Source organism: Seriola aureovittata, chromosome 1 (assembly GCF_021018895.1).
Source record: "Seriola aureovittata isolate HTS-2021-v1 ecotype China chromosome 1, ASM2101889v1, whole genome shotgun sequence".
Classification (NCBI taxonomy): Eukaryota; Metazoa; Chordata; class Actinopteri; order Carangiformes; family Carangidae; genus Seriola; species Seriola aureovittata.
Window position 1 is genome coordinate 32,028,677 of NC_079364.1, and position 17,636 is coordinate 32,046,312.

The 17,636-nt window shown below is 41.4% G+C and overlaps 1 protein-coding gene across 4 annotated transcripts in view; it reads left to right on the plus strand.

Annotated features, from left to right (window-relative positions):
- cemip (cell migration inducing hyaluronidase 1) overlaps positions 1-17,636 on the plus strand; it is a 188,722-nt gene that overhangs the window by 72,688 nt on the left and 98,398 nt on the right. For all 4 annotated transcript variants that reach the window (XM_056377399.1, XM_056377392.1, XM_056377384.1 and 1 more), the window contains exon 2: positions 14,039-14,224. In XM_056377399.1, coding sequence (XP_056233374.1) covers positions 14,116-14,224 — 109 coding nt within the window. In that variant the 5' untranslated portion in view covers positions 14,039-14,115. The remainder of the gene's footprint in view (positions 1-14,038; positions 14,225-17,636) is intronic.

Here is a 17,636-nt window from a genome sequence, read left to right on the forward strand (position 1 = left end):
AGTAAATGTGCAGAGAAATGTGTGTGTGCAGCAGAGGGCCGCTCAGTCTTCCTCTGCTGTGAACTCTGTGTCCTGTGTGTAGATACACACCGACTGTGTGAACAGCAGTGCCAGCAGGGCAGGGTGCTGAAGTGACTGCAGTGTGTTTCAAGGGTGAGTTGAGAAGAAGTTGATTGTGAACCTGACTTAAATTTTTGCAGGGGTCACAGCTCAAAGAGGTTAAGAACCACTGACCATAGCTACAATGTTTGTTCCTGTAGAAACTGACAACTAGCAAGACATGAAGGTACAAAGAGACGTTTACTGTACTCACTGTGTGTTTTCATGTAGGAATCAACAGCAAACGGCTGATTGTGGTCCTGTATTTAAACATGTCAGTGGACCTGTGAAGTGAGAGAAGCTCCTGCTGCTGGAAGTATTTCCTCTCACTGTGAATTCCCATTTCAAAGTTTACTGTGATAACATCAGCTACACTTGCTGAGAAAACTAACAAACATTTTGAACCAAACACAGGACCATAATTGAATAAATCATAACATGAACACTTTAAAATGATTGATTGGGTTTCTACAAAGTGCCATATTTCCCCAAATGAAAACTGTCAAAGTCAATTAAAAACGAGTCTCCAACAATAGCCAAGGGCGTGGCTGACACTAACAAGTAGAAGGGTGGACAAAGTCCTGGTGCTGGTCACATAATGTGCAGCCAGAAAAGCAAAATGTACATTCCTACTGCTTTAATTTAATAAATTTAACAATATAATCCTGGTATTTTCAACACATTGTTGGTCTGGATTTCTTAATCCTGTCCAGTTGTTGTTGCATATGGTATGCCTGCTAATGTTTCACAATAAAAGCCTAGTTATGAAATGAAGGATTTCTGTCCACTGAAATGCTGGAGGGCTTTTAATTTGAAATGGTTACAGTAAGTGTTGAGTTTGCATTACACACATTAGACACATTAAAAATTCCTTCACTCATAAAAATTAAGATCCAAAATGTTAACGAAATGCGTTGAGTCAAATATCACTGAGCTGTGTGTTAACTGACAGTTAAAGTTCCTCTCCAGACGTGTTCTAAACTCCTCTAAAAATCCTCTGCTATGATTACTATTTTGTTTAACATGGTTTTCCCAAATAAAAAGTCTCATCTCTTACTTCCTGGTTGAGAAATGTGGATCAGGCCTTGAGCCCCGCCCACCACCTGCTTGCTCCAGGTGGACAGGTGAAAGAGCAGAGAGCATCAAGATGGTTAGAGGAGGAAACATCACAGAGACTCAGCCACATGTTTGAGCCTCAGTCAGACCCAGACTCAGAGGAGGAGTCTGAGACCAGAACCAGAGACTAGCAGACGGATCAGAACACTTAGCGCAGTTAGCATCTTTTATTTGTTTATGTTGTTTGTTAGCTTGTAACTGGCAGTGGCTGACACAGTGTTAGTGGTTGTGCTAATGCTAACTCTCTCTCTCTGTACTGACAAGGTTTCAGGTTTATTTAGTCCCGCCCCCCGTCCCCACCAGTTGACAGGATTGGTTCCTTAGGTTTGTGACATATGAAACCCTGGCTGTCTGAATCTGCGTTTATGAGACTGTCATTGGTTCACTGCAGTTCAAGGTGGAAACACTCAGTCATGGAGTTGATGATTATTTCTCTCATCATATGTCTTGTGTTATATAAAAACATCATATGGATGTTAACAAGGTGAAACACTTGATTTTCATCAGAGGGTCTTTAATGTTGGGCAGTGCTGAAAAAAAACTGGTTTAACTTTGATGTGTTTCACTTTCTCAGTATCTACTGATGTAATTTATAATGTGGTTATGGTGAGGAAAAGATTGTGGTTATGGCAAATATACTACGGTTAGGACGGGACAACTGAACACCCGGAAATACTGTGGTTACCAAGAAGGTGAACATTAACTCCACAGCTTTCTCTTCTGTCTTGCTGCATAAAGGACACACTCTGTTCAGCAGTGACACTCTACTGTAAATCCTGAGGTACAGAATTGGGCAACATAAACTAACTGTACGCTGGTGATGTCACTGAGCAGCTCCTCTGTTTGAAGGCGTCAGAGCAGTCAGCTTTCTTGTGTAGTCTCGGTTCTCTCTGCTTTTACTGTCCACTCCTGACTGAGTGTGATTATGTCCCTGTTTGTTGTCTTTGAGGAGCTGGACTGTGATGGGCCATAATGACTCAAATGAAAGCCAAAGCCATTATATTGCTCATGTTGCAGTGCAGACAGCACACACCCAGAGAAATGAGAATTATTTGGATGTAGGCTTTTTATAGATTAAAAAGGATGTAGCTCTGTACCAATTTTAGCCACATTAATATATTTTGTTTTATCCTCAGTGTTGAATACCACGGTATAATCTCCCCTCTACTCACAGGCACTTCTTTTGATTCCCTGTATTGTTTTGATCTTCTTGCATTATTATTCTCCCTACTCAGCATCTTGACAGCAACACTGACACACTGAAGGTACTGTCAAGCATTCAGGAGAAAAAAAAGAAAAAGGAACGGAAAACACTTCCACCGAAACCTACCACACCCCACCCCCATCCCACCCCCCACCCCCCACCCCTGCACCCACCAACTGCCGCTAATGTCAAATAAGTTTCATCATTTCTTGCATGTGTTTCAGTTTCGTCACACTTACATTTTCAGCTGCTGTAATCTCGGGGCTGTGCAGGGATTGCACCGTGTGACTGGAGGGCTCGCCCGCGAATCACACTCCATACTGGTGGTGATGCTATACCGCCGGCTTTAATGAGGTCATATCTTTTCCTCCTCTTTACTGTAACTCTTGAGAGATTTCATCATTTTGTGCCAGCGACAGAGGGATTAGTGGGAGAAAGAACGGTGAAAGCGGAGCATGTTGGCCTGTCAGTCCGTCTCAAAATCACCTTGCCGCCTCTGATCTTCCATTGTAGCCTGTAGGTATCAAAACTAAGCTCCCTGTTGTGTTCTACACCTAGGAATTATACTTACCGCCATGTATTTCAGTGAAAACGTCTCGTATTTTAATAGCGACAAACCACATCAAAAACAAAATGTAATCATATGAAGTAATAATATTTAATCAAGAGCCCTCTTTTAGTCATAGTATTTATGACTCTTGTCCTAAAGGCCACAGAGGCAGGAGGCAGGTACGTTGTACTAGGGCCACACTGAGGAAAAAAATCATAATATTAAAAGAATAAAGTCGTAATATAATAAGAGTAAAGTCAGAATCTAATGAGAATAAAGTGTTAATTTTAGGTTGCGTGTTGTTTTAGAGGGGAAGTAGTAGAAGCTTTAAAATGAGGAATGTGGAGCATCCTGTGAAGTTCTAATTTAGCAGAAGTTTCACTAATAAGGAGGCTCATCATCATTGTCATCATCATTGTCATCATCATCATCATCATCATCATCAGCAGCAGCAGCAGCATCAGGACACTGAAAAGATTGTGAAGAAACTGAGTCTATTCTGTTGTTAGACAGACGAACAGCAGCTGCCAGAAGCAGCTCAGGCTGACACTGACTGTCCTTTCACCTGGTTTATTGGTTCCTTATAATATTCCTAATTTTCTTTTTTAATTTTTAAATTAAAAAAAAAAAAAAATTTTCTCAAAATTTTACATTTTTAATTCTCATGAAGTTATGACTTTATTGTTGTTATTGTAGCCCTAATATTGTTGTAATGTTGTAGGCAGGGCATGGGGTGGAGGTTTTTCCTACTGACAGACAACCTTGGCCACAATTGTTCCCAAACCTTAACCTGCGTGACTGATATGGTTACCATGATGTGCAGCCATGATGAGTAGTAATCTGTTGTCATTCATTTCAATTTAACTGTTTTACACAGTGAAATTCCTCCTGCAGTGCGTCACACTGAATCATGCTTTTCTGTTGTTGCTCAAGTAGCTTTGCTGGAAATATTATTTGAATATACTGTTTGCGTAAACGTAAAGACCATGTTAAACTTGTGACATGTGGCCTTTTGTTTTCCTTTCGCCCAAGGCTAGACCTCACGTGTTCTGTGTTGTCCGTGTGTATGTGTGTGTGCATGCACCGCTACATACACGTGTATTGTTGTGTCTGTGTGTGTGTGTGTGTGTGTGTGTGTGTGTGTGTGTGTGTGTGTAAAGCAGCCAGCATGACAGGTAGTACCTCCAGTGAGGTTTCTTCTATGTTATTCTGTGTGTATTTGTGTGTGTGTGTGTGTGTGTGTGTGTGTGTGTTTGTGTGTGTGTGTGTGTGTGTGCATTCTTGTGTGACAGAATGCATTCATCTGTGTCTCGTGGTATGTTTTCATGCTCACGCTAACCTTGTTAAGTGTACCTGGATCAGGTTGAGGACAGCATGTTCAGTATGTGACCAAATGTTATTTTCCTGCAACCAAATCCAGACTGCTTTGCAGGAAAGAGTAACACACACAGACACACGCACACTCATATATACGCACACACACACACACACACACACACACACACACACACACTTGTATTTCTATCTTTGTGAGGGCACTCCATTGAAGTGATGCATTCCACAGCCCCTAACCCTAACTTGAACCATCATAAAAGAATGCCTAACAGCAGTCCTTGTGGAAGCCAAAATGTCCTCACAACGATGGTTTTAGCTAAAAATTAAAAATGTTGTCCACACACACACCCACACACACACACACTTGTCTGCCTGTGTGAGTGTTGAAGCTGGTCTGTTATCAAAACTGGCTGACTGGCTGCTGAGTGAATCGTATGTTGCTGCAGGCCTCTGGACGTTGCTAATGATATACATATTTTATCACTGTGGGCTTTGTGGCTTTGTGTGTGTCTGTGTGTGCTTCAGGGCCAGCTTGAACTTTTTTGGGGCAGAATTTGATTCTCTTTCTCTACTTTCTCCTAGTAATTCATTTTGTAAAAACGTGAGTAAAGTGCATTATTGCCACTGATGGTGAAATGACTCTAGAGGAATAAAGAATGTGTTGTACTGAGAAATTACACAACAAGCCAGACTCCATCAAGATCTTAGTTTAAAGTGAGCTTTGCAATTTTTATTTTTGAAGAAAGAAAATAAATGTGGCTGTTGGATGTTAATTGAATAAATACTTAAATTATGACAAACAAAAACATGTACAAAGTGCCCCAGCAACACTAACAGCAGGCCAGTAAAATGAGGTATTGATCCCCAAGGACAAATTAAAGAGTTTCAGTGGCAGGGACGTAATACAGCATTAACATAACAATGTGGAAAAAGAGGCATGGGAGATGGTACCACAGTACAGATACTAATGTACTTAATGCTGCCATTGCTGTGTGTGAATGAGTGAATAAGTCAAATAATTCAGCGTTTTCTAAATTAAGTCCACAATAACAAAAAAGGTCAAAGAGTTGCAATAATTAATGAATTGGGGCAAATGGAATGAAGAGCTGCATTTATATTAATCTAGCAACTAACACATTATGACAAAATGTGTCATTATACTTTTCAAAAAGCAAAAAGGAGTAAGAGTGCTAGCGGTAGATGGATCCATCCATCCATTTTCTTCCGCTTCTCCTCTAGTAGGGTCGCAGGGGGGCTGGAGCCTATCTCAGCATCTTTTCGGGCGAGAGGCGGGGTACACCCTGGACAAGTCGCCAGTCCATCGCAGGGCAAACACAGAGAGACAGACAACCATTCACTCACAGCCACACCTATGGTCAATTTAGATTATCCAATTAGCCTAGTCCCCATTTGCATGTCTTTGGACTGTGGGAGGAAGCCGGAGTACCCGGAGAGAACCCACACAGGCACAGGGAGAACATTCAAACTCCACACAGAAAGATCCCGCGTCCGAGCCAGGACTCGAACCCGTAACCTTCTTGCTGTGAGGCGACAGCGCTAACCACTGCACCACCGTGGAGCCTCATTAGATGGATCTAAATTTCCGAAAAAAAAAACAAAACAGGTTGAAGGATTTTTTCTGACCTGAAGTACATAACGAGGAGGTGGATCTACTTCTTTCCACACCTGTGTAGCATGCACACTGCAGGCACCACCAGCAGGGCAGGGCAGCCTGTATCCAGGTTACACAAGGGCCTCCTTGTTACTGCACGACTCACCCCTGCTGGTTGTTCGGGGGTCCGTACAGCGGCTCAGGATAGTGTGAATCTCATTACTGGCTCCACATGTCTGGGGAGGTTCACTGGCGGTTGAAGAGGTGGACGACCGAAACAACACAGTGATGGTAACTACAGCCCATCATCTGGGATATCTGACTTCCCAACTTTCAGAGGAATGCAGTATAAGCTTATTAAAACCTGCAGCAGTGGCGTGTCGTTCCTGAGGCTTCGATAGGATTCACTTCCTGCAGTCGAGACAGGGATGAAAACATTTATTCAGACAAAAATGTTCTTGGAAAAAGTGTGTGTGTGTGTGAAGTCAGCAGATTTTCTTCACCTCCATATGGCCAGTGTTTAGTTGGACGTCAAGAAGAGCTGCTGCAAATGCAGCTAGCAGAGCTCCACCCAGCACTTCCCAGAGGGATATTATTACACACTATTCATAGACTTAATGCTTGTTTCTGCGGGGAATTAATTGTAAGCTTTTGTTACTGTGGAAGTCATAAAACATCTGAAAGTGTCCTCCAACCCCAGCTCACTTGCTGCCAAATGTGTTTGTGTGTGTGCGGAAGGCAGTGTAGTTCAGTAGAGAAAGTGGCCATTTCTCTCAGAAGTAAATTTTTTTAGGAAGTGTGTGTGTGAGTGTTTTAAGAGCAGTGCCAGCTTGTGTTCAAAATTTCACAGTCGCTCTGAGCTCATAAAGTGTCCAATAAGCAGCAGGGCCTGGAAGCACATAAGCTCCATATATCCTCAGTCCTGTGTGCTGCCTCCCACATACACATCACACTGTACTCTGCTCTGATATAGTATGACACCAATAGATATGTCATTTTTCTACATGAGGATGTGAATGGGAGGTGATCGCCCCCCTGCTCTGGACTGGAGCTGAGAGACCTGAGAGCAGACAGACAGGCAGTTCTCAGCTGTCATGTCGACACTGATTTGGATGAAATCTGAAATCTGTATTTAAAAGAAAAAATTGTATTTCATCCCTGCTATTAGTTTTAGATCGTTTTCAGAAATTTCACAGTCCACACTGTCACACCACAGTAAGACAGAAAGTTACAACCATGTATTGTTGCCGGCATGAGTTGTTCAGGAGTGTGTTGTAATGAATAGACTGCTTTGAAAGTCAGAGATAACAGAAGCTCTGTTCTCTGTTCTGAAAACACAATAAAGACTCTTTTCCACCGGTCAAAAAACCCACTAAGACCCACTAACATCTGGCTTTTGTCAGCAACAGAAAAGGGTTTAATCAGCATTTACACCCGGGTCAAATGACTCTGCAGTAGTCACAGGTATTTATCTGCTCCAGCTCCAATCTGCATTGATATAAACACAACACCAAAGTGAACTCACTAATTTCCACCCTTTGCCCTGCTTTTTAACACCTTTCAGAGCACAGACACTATAGACGGACCTGTCACCTGTCCATCACGGTGCTGTTAAACCAGAAACACTGCGGCTACACTGCACTTGGAGATGAAAGAGTGAGCTGCAGCCCTGAGATAAGTTTTAAAAACAAACAATCAGCAATGGAAGCATCTCACAAGGAGGCTCCGACACTTTTACAGGGGATAACATTTGCTTTAGCAGTCTGCAGCGCCGGCTAGCAGCTCACTCTCTCTCTCCACTGCTTCTGTATGAGTGCTCTGTAAGTGCGTGTGATGAAATCACTCTTTGCAGTTGTGTGTGTCCTCAGTCTGAACAGAAAGGCAAACTCGACAGTGGAAGTGGCAAAGGGGTCAATCAACTTATACCTGCTAATTTTGGTGGAAAGTGGGTATACCTGTATAATAACAGCTAATGGTAATTCCTGGTCAACTAATTCTTTATTTATACTCATAAAGTCTGACAGTATTAACATTAATATATGTCAAGGTTGAAACATCTGTGATTTCACTGAGTATATGAATAAGAACAAAGAACATATTCTTTCTCTTACAAATGAAAGAGTTAATTTAGTTATAAAATATACCCTTGTTGAATAGGTCCAGTAGTTTATAGAGCCTAATGTTAGCTATCATTGGCAAACACCTACAACGTGCATGCTTGCGTGCACGCACACAGTTCAGTTGTGGCTCGTTCAAAGGCTACATAACCGCTGTTCCTACGGTGGCAAGTTGACATACATTAATCACCTATAATTGACCACATGATCAAATGTTACACTGAGTGATAGTTTCATGATGTTGAGGATGTTATGTCACAGTCAGCCAAACATCGAGTTTTGTGTCGACAATGTATTATTAGTATTCCACTGTATTTGGGGAAACTACATGAGAGCGAGAGCATTGGAAACAACATTTACACAATGTAGGGCAATAAAATCTACAACTAACAATGATTTCATTACAAATTAATTTTCCAGTTATTTCCTTGGCTAATTGATTGTTATGCTTGGTCCATTATGTGACAGAAAATAGTCAAAAATACCCATTTTAATTGTATTTTTTACATTAAAATGACTTGTTTTGTCGACTAAGAAAGGCTGCAAAGACTCACATTTGAAAAGCTAGAACCAGTTGCTTTTTGTGTGTTTTGTCTTGAAGTATCACTTAAATGTTTAATCAATTATCAAAATAGTTGCTGAATCATGTCAAGTAATGTTCTGTCAATAGATTCATCATTTAATCAACTAACAAATCACAGTTAAAAAAAGAAATGCTAGCCAAACCTTTATCAGTGTAATCTTGGTTACAACCCTGACAATAAGTCAGAAAAGCCGGAAAGTGAGACCACCAGACACACACACACACACACACACACACACACACACTCACTCTACTTCACAAACTGTTCAAACACAACCTCCTTCCTGACTGGCTGCCTGACAGACTGCTGCCAGCTGGCTGCTTGGAGTCACATCGACATGCCCACTGAGAAATCCTAAACAGTGATGCTGCATGCTTTAATGGCGTTTGTGTTGCTGTGTCACAGCTCAGAAAAACCATTTGAACTTAGAATTCAAGAAAGCCAAGACAGAACAAGCTTTTGTTATTAATAATGCATGAATGCTTCACTTAAGTGGCTCCTGCCTTTGCTCACATGTGTGTGATCCGCGTGTGACAGTCAGATCAGGAGATGAAACAATTCACATTCTTTTTGAAGACGGGTGTTTGCAGACTCCCCTGTGTCATCTGCGTGTGCACTGGACTGTACATCCCTGCGTCTGAGAGTCATCACATCATCTCTTCTCCACCATAATCTGAATACTGTCACATGACGGTAAAACACACACACAGCATTCACCTCATGAAAAGCTCAGGAGGAAGAGGCAGTTTAAACAACAAAAAAAAAGAAAAAACCTTAGTTGAAGGAATGGAACCGGTTTGACAGATTGAAATATACATTTACTTTACATCTGCTCATTTGACACTTTAATCCATAGAGACTGACAGTGAGAGACATCACTAAAGCTTGAGTGCAGTAGGAGACCTTGGTGTAAGTAATGAATACTAAATCTATTCAATAATGCAAAGTGGAAGAAGATCAGATTGAAGTGCAGTGAAAATTCATAGTAAGAGCTAGTTAGACCTGTTAGAGTGTTAGAGGAGTTAGGAGAGGAGGTGCTCTCAGAAGAGATGAGTCTTCTATAATAGTAATAACAATAATAATACACTTTTTTTGTATAGTACCTTTCATACGAGAATTTTAGCACAAACATTGATGTAAAATGAGACGGAATAATAATAAAATAGTGACACAGAAATAATAAATGAAATAACTAAATAATTCTAGATAATAATTTTAGAAAAATGATTACGTGTATAATTTTATGCTTTCTATAGGAAGCATAAAATCAGTAAGACATCAATATTTATAACAGCATGTAAAAGAAGTGCTGAGCAAAGTGTAAAGTTTCAGAGCTGGTTAAAGGCTAAAGTGAAGAAATAAAGTTTTTATCTTTCTTTTAAAAACACTCAGTGAGCTTCTTCTTCTCTGATATCTACAGGTCGTGTTGTCCACAGCTTTGGGTTGGAACTGACACAAGCTGCGTCCCTGATGTTTCTGGAACCTTTAGTAAAGCAGCAGTAGATGATCTGTGTTCCTGGAGGTCTATAGTTAACAAGGGAGCTAAAATGTAGCTTGGTCCTTGCACATGAAGGTCTTTGTATATAAGGAGGAGAAGCTTAAAATCAATTCTAAAGGTAACAGGAAGTTAAACTGGACTGATGTGCTCTCTCCTCCAAGCTGCAGTGTTTTGACTGAGAGATTCTAGAGATTCTTGAAGACAGAGAGAGACGACCCTGCTCTGATAGCATCTGGTAGCTTGTTCCACTACAGACCATAACAGTCTGGACTGAGATTGTTTTGTGTACAGGGATATTAATGACAGTCCACATTCCTCAGAGGAACACAGTGGCTCAGAAGGAGCATAAGCCTCTGTGATGGATGAACATGGCTGCTGGCAAGTTGGCCCAGGTGTAGATCCCTCTGCAATTAGCCGTAATGGACATTGTAGAAGGCTACTTTCTGTGTTTACTTTCTCTCTGTGTCCTTTCCGTGTCCTTGTGGTCTTCAGAGTTTCAGTATTCCAAGGAATTACTTATATATTGGATGCTTCTGCACCTCACAATTTATATCCAATGCCAAATGTCAGAGCCAATGCAGGAAATGAAGTATCCTGTTTGTAGAAAGGCAGAAAGGAAGGCGATGGAGATGAGGGTTGTGAATTAACGGCCTATCATCATCACTATCTCTAACCTGAACTATATCATAGTTGCTGAACACAAATACAGCAGAAATTGAAATTGTAAAAACTTTGGACGTTGGGCTTAACCTAAGATTTTGCAGAATCATCAATACTGACACCGTTATGTGGCCGTATTTTTTAAAAGGCTGCACACAGTTGGGAGTGGGTGTCCTACATTGGTAGAGGCTATTGTACATACGCCAGAAAAAAGAATGATGTAATTTACTTGTTTTCTTCTGTTGTTCCCTGTTTGGCGTATTAATCCTCCCAGGGCTCCTTAGCTTGGGGCTGCACAGGAGGGTGCTGAGGGTGCTGGGTGGGTCTGCCCTTGCTTCCCACCCAGAAAGTCCCAGAGAGAATTCACTGATGTGTCTATGAGTGTTGAACATCAGTGCAAATTTGCTGCTGCAGAGAGAAGCTCTTTGAATCTCAGAGACTAGTGACACCACTTTTCCTTCATGTCTTAGATCAGTAAAAAAAAAAATCTAATCTCAAATTCATAGTAAAAATATTGTGTTTCTTCTGCATTGGTCAAGGTTAGATTATTTTTTCCCTCCTTTTTTTTTAATGATTAAAAGATCCATGTTTTACTACAGTGATCAAACATGTGGTGTATTCCTCTGAGCTGCTTTGCAGAATGTGACCCAGAAACACAAGCACTGAACCAGTTAGGAGCCTTTTGACCCTGAGAAGGAAACATGTGAGACCCCAGATGAGACAATCACACTCATAATACATCAATGAGAATACATTCACTGGTACCTTGAAAAGCCCTGTAATTATAATCACTCTCACATTTGCTTCCACACCACCAGATGTGCGGGTCACTCCAGTTCTAGGATTTTACTAAATCTAGATCTAACAGCTGCAGGAGTGAGTTACTAGAACATCACATTACTTTACAGTCGGCAGCGTTTTCAACATAAATCCATAAACCAAGTCGTGTTCACTTCATTCATTCATTCATTCATTCATTCATTAGGAAACTGGAGATACCGGTTTAGACTTTCCAACTTGCAGCAATGTTTTCATCGGAATAAACTGATCCATGAGCGATGTGATGTTTATGTCTTACTTATTTTATCCGCTCCGCCTGAACACCATGGTATAGTTTAGACACTGTGGATGTGGTAATAACAGTGCTCTGTATAAGCTATTATTATGACAGCGATCATCTCCCTACAATCATTAAAGCTGCTTTCACACATTCAACTGCAACCTGAACTTTTCTTGACATTATCCAGAGAAGCTGTATGTGTGAACACAGATGTCCCAGTCAGTTGAACGGACTTTCCCCTGTCAGTTGCCAAAAATAAAGTCTGTGTGATGTGCAATTGAGCCCATTAGTGAATAGAGCCAGTCATTGTATGAAGAAGATACACAGTGAGTGTTCTATCATTTCTCCTGCACACTTTACCCAGGCGCCACCACTCATCGAAACCAGAAACAGTGTGTCCGGGTGGTGAGAGTGCGTCTCTCACAGACAACCTCCTGTCTGCACCTGATTCTCCAGACGTTCACATGTACATATGTGAAAATGGCGTTAGTGGAGTAGTTCTTTGATAATCAAGCGGCATTAGCAGCATAAAGCTCAGCAAACAAACTGAATGAAATATATGTCTCTGTCTGGCCCATGAAGGCAGCTCCAGTGTGAACAGTGTATCTACATTCATGGTAAATAGGCCATTGTACTACAACTACTGCACAGGGAAACTCCCACTAACTCTGTGCCCCCATAGTGAAACAGCAAGCTAATTAAATGATAAAATGAATTATGATTAATTATTATAGAGCTCCTTTATGCCCACAGCCTCTCACTGAGCTCTCTACATGAGCAGGATGAGCTAATTCATTGTAACCAGAGCCAGCGTCGGGGTGCTGCGCAGTTTACAGTGATTCAGCCGACGGTCCGCAGTAAACACTGTGAAGTCATTAAATGAGGAGCAAGAAGTGCAAAATGTCACAGCATGTTTTACTGACTGTTTTATGGAGGTACGGTCTGGAAGAAGCTCCAGCCACTGCTGCCAGCTGGGCAGCGAGACTTTACAAGAGCAGCTCCTCGCAGAGCAGGATGCTGTTAAGGTTAGCACCGCGATGGACAACAATTTGACTGTTGTAACTGGTGATGAAATTGCAGTAACACATACATTTGCGTGTTCCTCTGTTTGTTTATCGGTCCAAACATTTTTCATGCACAGCCTAGCTTCTTCTCCATGTATGCATCAGTGGCCGTCATCATCACATACAGGGAGTCACACTACTGTGTATATTCAGTGGGTGTATGCACCAGGTGAGCAGTTCATACAGGACTGAATGAACATCCAGCATTCTGGTCTCATAAGATATCCACGACTGCAGGAGCTAGCTCACTAAGCAGATCTGGCTGACAAACAAACCGCTGAGTGGAGACCAGCCATTTTGCCAATTATTTCTTTCCAATAACATATAACTTCCTAAATGTCTGAGAACTTTTAAACAACCGTTTGAAAACTACAACCTTCTGATGTGTGAGCTAGCAACAAGGTGAAAACAAAATGTTCTCTGAAGGCGTAAATTGACATTCTTCTATTTTCTTCTTGTTCACTGGTTTTCACTCTAACATGATGCTGTGGAGGATAAAAGTTCAAGGAAAAACTGCTCTTCATCCCTTTTGCCAGACAAACATTACCATGAGATCGACTGGTTTCAGTCGACCTTAGGTTTCATTCACAGTGTTACATGCGATCATGAGTATTTGAAATACGGCACCTGCTTTGAGTAATCTAACAGAATACATCTGCAGTGCAATACATATTAAGAGTGAGGGGCAAAATCAGAGCAGGTAACACTGCTATAAATGTCATGATGCAGGCTACACAGTGGCTCAGGCAGCTCAGTGTGGTTCACTGTCTCTGCTGTTGATCATGTGAAGACAACTGAATGTCAGTAATCAAAATAACAACACTGAAATTGGTTTTATGTCCCCTTTCCAAAACAATTATGTGCGTCTTTGACAAACCTGTGTGATGTTGCAGTGGTCGTGTGTGTGCGTGTGTGTGTGTCCTTCCATACAGTAAAACTATCTACTCTTATAATGTCTGTAAAGATAAAGTTAAAACCTAGAATGAAATCTAGTGCTCTTAAGGACTCCTGCTCTGTGTGGCCTGGCTGTCCAGAGACGTGACAGACCTCCCGTCACGCTCGTTCACCAGGGAGTCCTTTAGAATCACCTATTTGTACATGTCTTGCTGAGTCTTCTGCATTGCAATGTGATATTCTAGGTGCCTTTGGTGGCTCCCCGCTGTGAACTTGGCACTTCCCACTCTGAGACCTTCTCTGACGCCCACTGGGAGGTCTGATGCAACCTTTGAGGGCCTCTAGTGTGAAGTTGGTCAGCGGCAGGCCGAGAGAGATGAAGACATGCGTCGTGTTTCTGGCGGCTCTGCTGCTCCCCAGCATCCAAGCAGGTGAGTGCAGCATGTTTTCTTTTTCTTTCTTCTTTTCTAATATCATCAGTCCATCAGTCACTAATCATATTCTACCACCCTATGAATCCTGCTTATACCAAAATGATTCACGATGAGGGTAAAATGATAAAGCAAGAGGAAAATCTTAAGTAGTCGCTCTCAGCTGCACTTTACAGTAACTGGCGGGTTCAGGCGACCCCTCCACTCTGCGTTGTGTGGAGAATGAGGAGCAGGAGGCTCGCTGATCCTTGTGTGCCGCGGGTTATTGTCTGAACAGGAACAGAATATGTACAGATCAGTCAAACAGGTGGCGCTCACACGGCTCACTACAAAGAACAGCATGTTATTTTAGCTCAGAGGCTAACTAGCTAGCTTAGAGAGGGCGATATGACATTATTTGAACATTTCAGCACTTGAAAAGCACAGGGACTCACTTGTGACTTCTCATGAACATTTCTACATTCACAGTGCACATATTTGTTCATACATTGTACATACAGACATTAATACACAGTATTAGCACACCGTGCTGCACTCTGTAACTCACCATCTCTCATGAGCTGCCAGTGGCATAAATCTACTACCTCCAAGAGAGGGCGCCGTTGAGCCAATAAATCCATACAGATACATAAATATAAAATCATGGCAGTTATTGCAAATGGAATCACATGCTAAACAAACTCTGTTACAATCCAATTAAATTTTATATAACATAACATAGATTATCTCCAGGCACTTTACAGAGTGAGGTCAGGACCTGACAATATTATAGAGAGAATCCCAACAGTTCCACCATGAGCAGCACCTGGGGACATTGGGGAGGAAGAACTCCCTTTAACAGGAAGAAACCTCCAACACAGCAGGGTGGGAGGTGGGATGGTCTGCCTTGAGCGTTGGGTTTTAAAGTACAGAAATGGGTGAGAGAGGAAAAAGAGGAGGGGGACGGGGAGAAAAGAGAGAGAGACCAAGAACAGAATACCGTTGTACTCAAGCTCTGCCAGACTGGTTGTTACAATGATAATAATAATCGTCATACTGATCTGTTATTAATGATAGCAGCAGCAATCATACCAGCACACATTATTACTACTATGACTACTGATAATAATAAAAATAATCATCATAATCACAATCATCATAACATTAATAATGATGATGAGTGATTTAGTGGCAGATCTGGATCCCACAGCTCCTAACTATAATCTTCATCAAAGAGGACAGTTTGAAGTCTAATCTTAAATGTACAGGGAGTCTGCCTCCTGGACCCAGACTGGGAGCTGGCTCCACAGGAGAGGAGCCTGATAGCTGAAGACTCTGCCTCCCATTCTACTCTTAGAGACTCTAGGAACTACAAGCAGACCTGCGAAGAGTTCTATTGGGATAATAAGGTGTAAGGTTTTTAATATATGTATATATAGATATGGTGTTAATAAGGGCATTGTATGTGGAGAGGGATTTTGAATTTCACTGTGGATTTAGGGAGCCAGTGCAGAGAAGCTAATATAATCTCTCTCCTAGTTCCTGTCAGTACTCTGCTGCAGCATTTTGGATCAGCTGGAGGCTTTTCACAGTGTTCCTGGGACATCCTGATGATAAAGAATTACAATAGTCCCCCCAAAATAACCCCAACGTTTCTTACAGTCCTCCAACCTGAACAACCACACAGGTGGTTTGTTCCAACCCTCTGACCCATAAGAGCTGTTCCTCTCAGCATGTAAACTGGGGAGACTGTCTCTGAGATTGTGTCAGTGGCGACAGCCTGTCACACAGCTACTCTCCACAGATTCAAACTGCAGTCGCAGATGTTTCACAATAAACTACACACAAAAAATAAGTCACTTTTATTTTCCTTTTAATGTCCAACTGAAATCACAAAATCAAAAACATGTCAAAGTTATTTTTAAATGTATTTTTAAACAGTGTGTGTGAGTGTGTTTGACAGTTTGCAGTTTCAGTTCAGTCTCACTGCTTTAATCAGCTACACACTACCTGTGCAGCACCAAACCGCACACAGACTAAGTTAGATTAGCTGGTAAAATATCGGAGCTTTTACTTTAGCAGCTTAACAGCCAGATGTTTTTCTCAGGGGTTGGTGGAGACCAAACCAGAGCTGAGCTGAGTGAATATTGGACTTACATTCATCAGGTAGACACAACCAACAAAACAAACTCTGTGTTGCTCTGTGTCTACAGGTAAATAGGCAACCGTTAACCATAACAACTATATGAGATGTCAGTGTTTGTGTTCTACTGCCCAGACTTACCCAGCTATGTGTGAGTCTGCTCCTCATTAGTGTCTGACTTCCCTCCCCTCTCTGAGGCACTCACACCCAAACTGGTTCCTACGGAAGACATAAATCTTTACAAATGGCTCACAACATGTCAACAGGACATAAAGAACCAGAATCCCCTCCTTGTGGTTTTATGCCTCCACCGCTCAGACTAGTTTCAGGTTACATCCCTGTTTATTCAGAATCAAACTAAATTTTAGTTTTGTGTGAACTTTTGTCATAATTGCTGTGTGAAGTCTTCAGTAACGGTAATTCAGTAAAAGTGTTTTATGAGGTCACACTGACCTTGACCTTTGACCACCAAAATCGAATCAGTTCATCATTGAGTCCAAGTGAATGTTTGTGTCAAATTTGACATTACTGAGATGTCCACGAGAATGGGATGGACAACCAGAAAAAAATATGAATAAATATACAGCAATAAAAATATAGAATATCATCAGATATATCCTTTAATAAACAACACAGGACATGTGATTTCCAGAGAAAAAAACGTTAATTTCAGTTAAAGACTTGAATCGTTGTTGGACAACATGAAGCTCTATGCCACAGCAGGATAAGCTGTATGAGGCACAATACTACCTTACATTTGTTTTTTGTCTTTTATAGGATTTACTGATAACAGTGAAAATACATTACAGCTTGTGACTTTGTGTTTTATTCATCACTGTGCTTTATTTCAATCAAACATCTGCAGTGAAGAGAAGCCTGTAGCACTGCTCATGTGTGAACAAGAGTAGCTGTGAAGAACTGTCGATGTGACTTTGAAACTGAAGCTGTGTAGCCTTCGGACTCATTGAGAGTGCTGTTAGATCCAGTACATGAGCTGTACTTGTCTGTTGGAAACATATGTGGAAGGCAAATAACAAGTAAAAGGATTGGATCAAACGAATTGCAAGACTTTTTTTTTTTTTTTTTTGTCAAAACAAAAACATATTTTCTTACTTACTCCAACACAATACATTTTCAGTCACTGAAGTAACTAGCCTAGCCAAGAAAAAGCTAATTCCAGTCAAAACTGGTTACAACCTCCATTATACTCAGGTGGTGTCAGAAATCAGAAATGTCAGAGACTAACCTGAAATATGTTTATATGCTGCTAATTTGCACCAGTGAATTTTG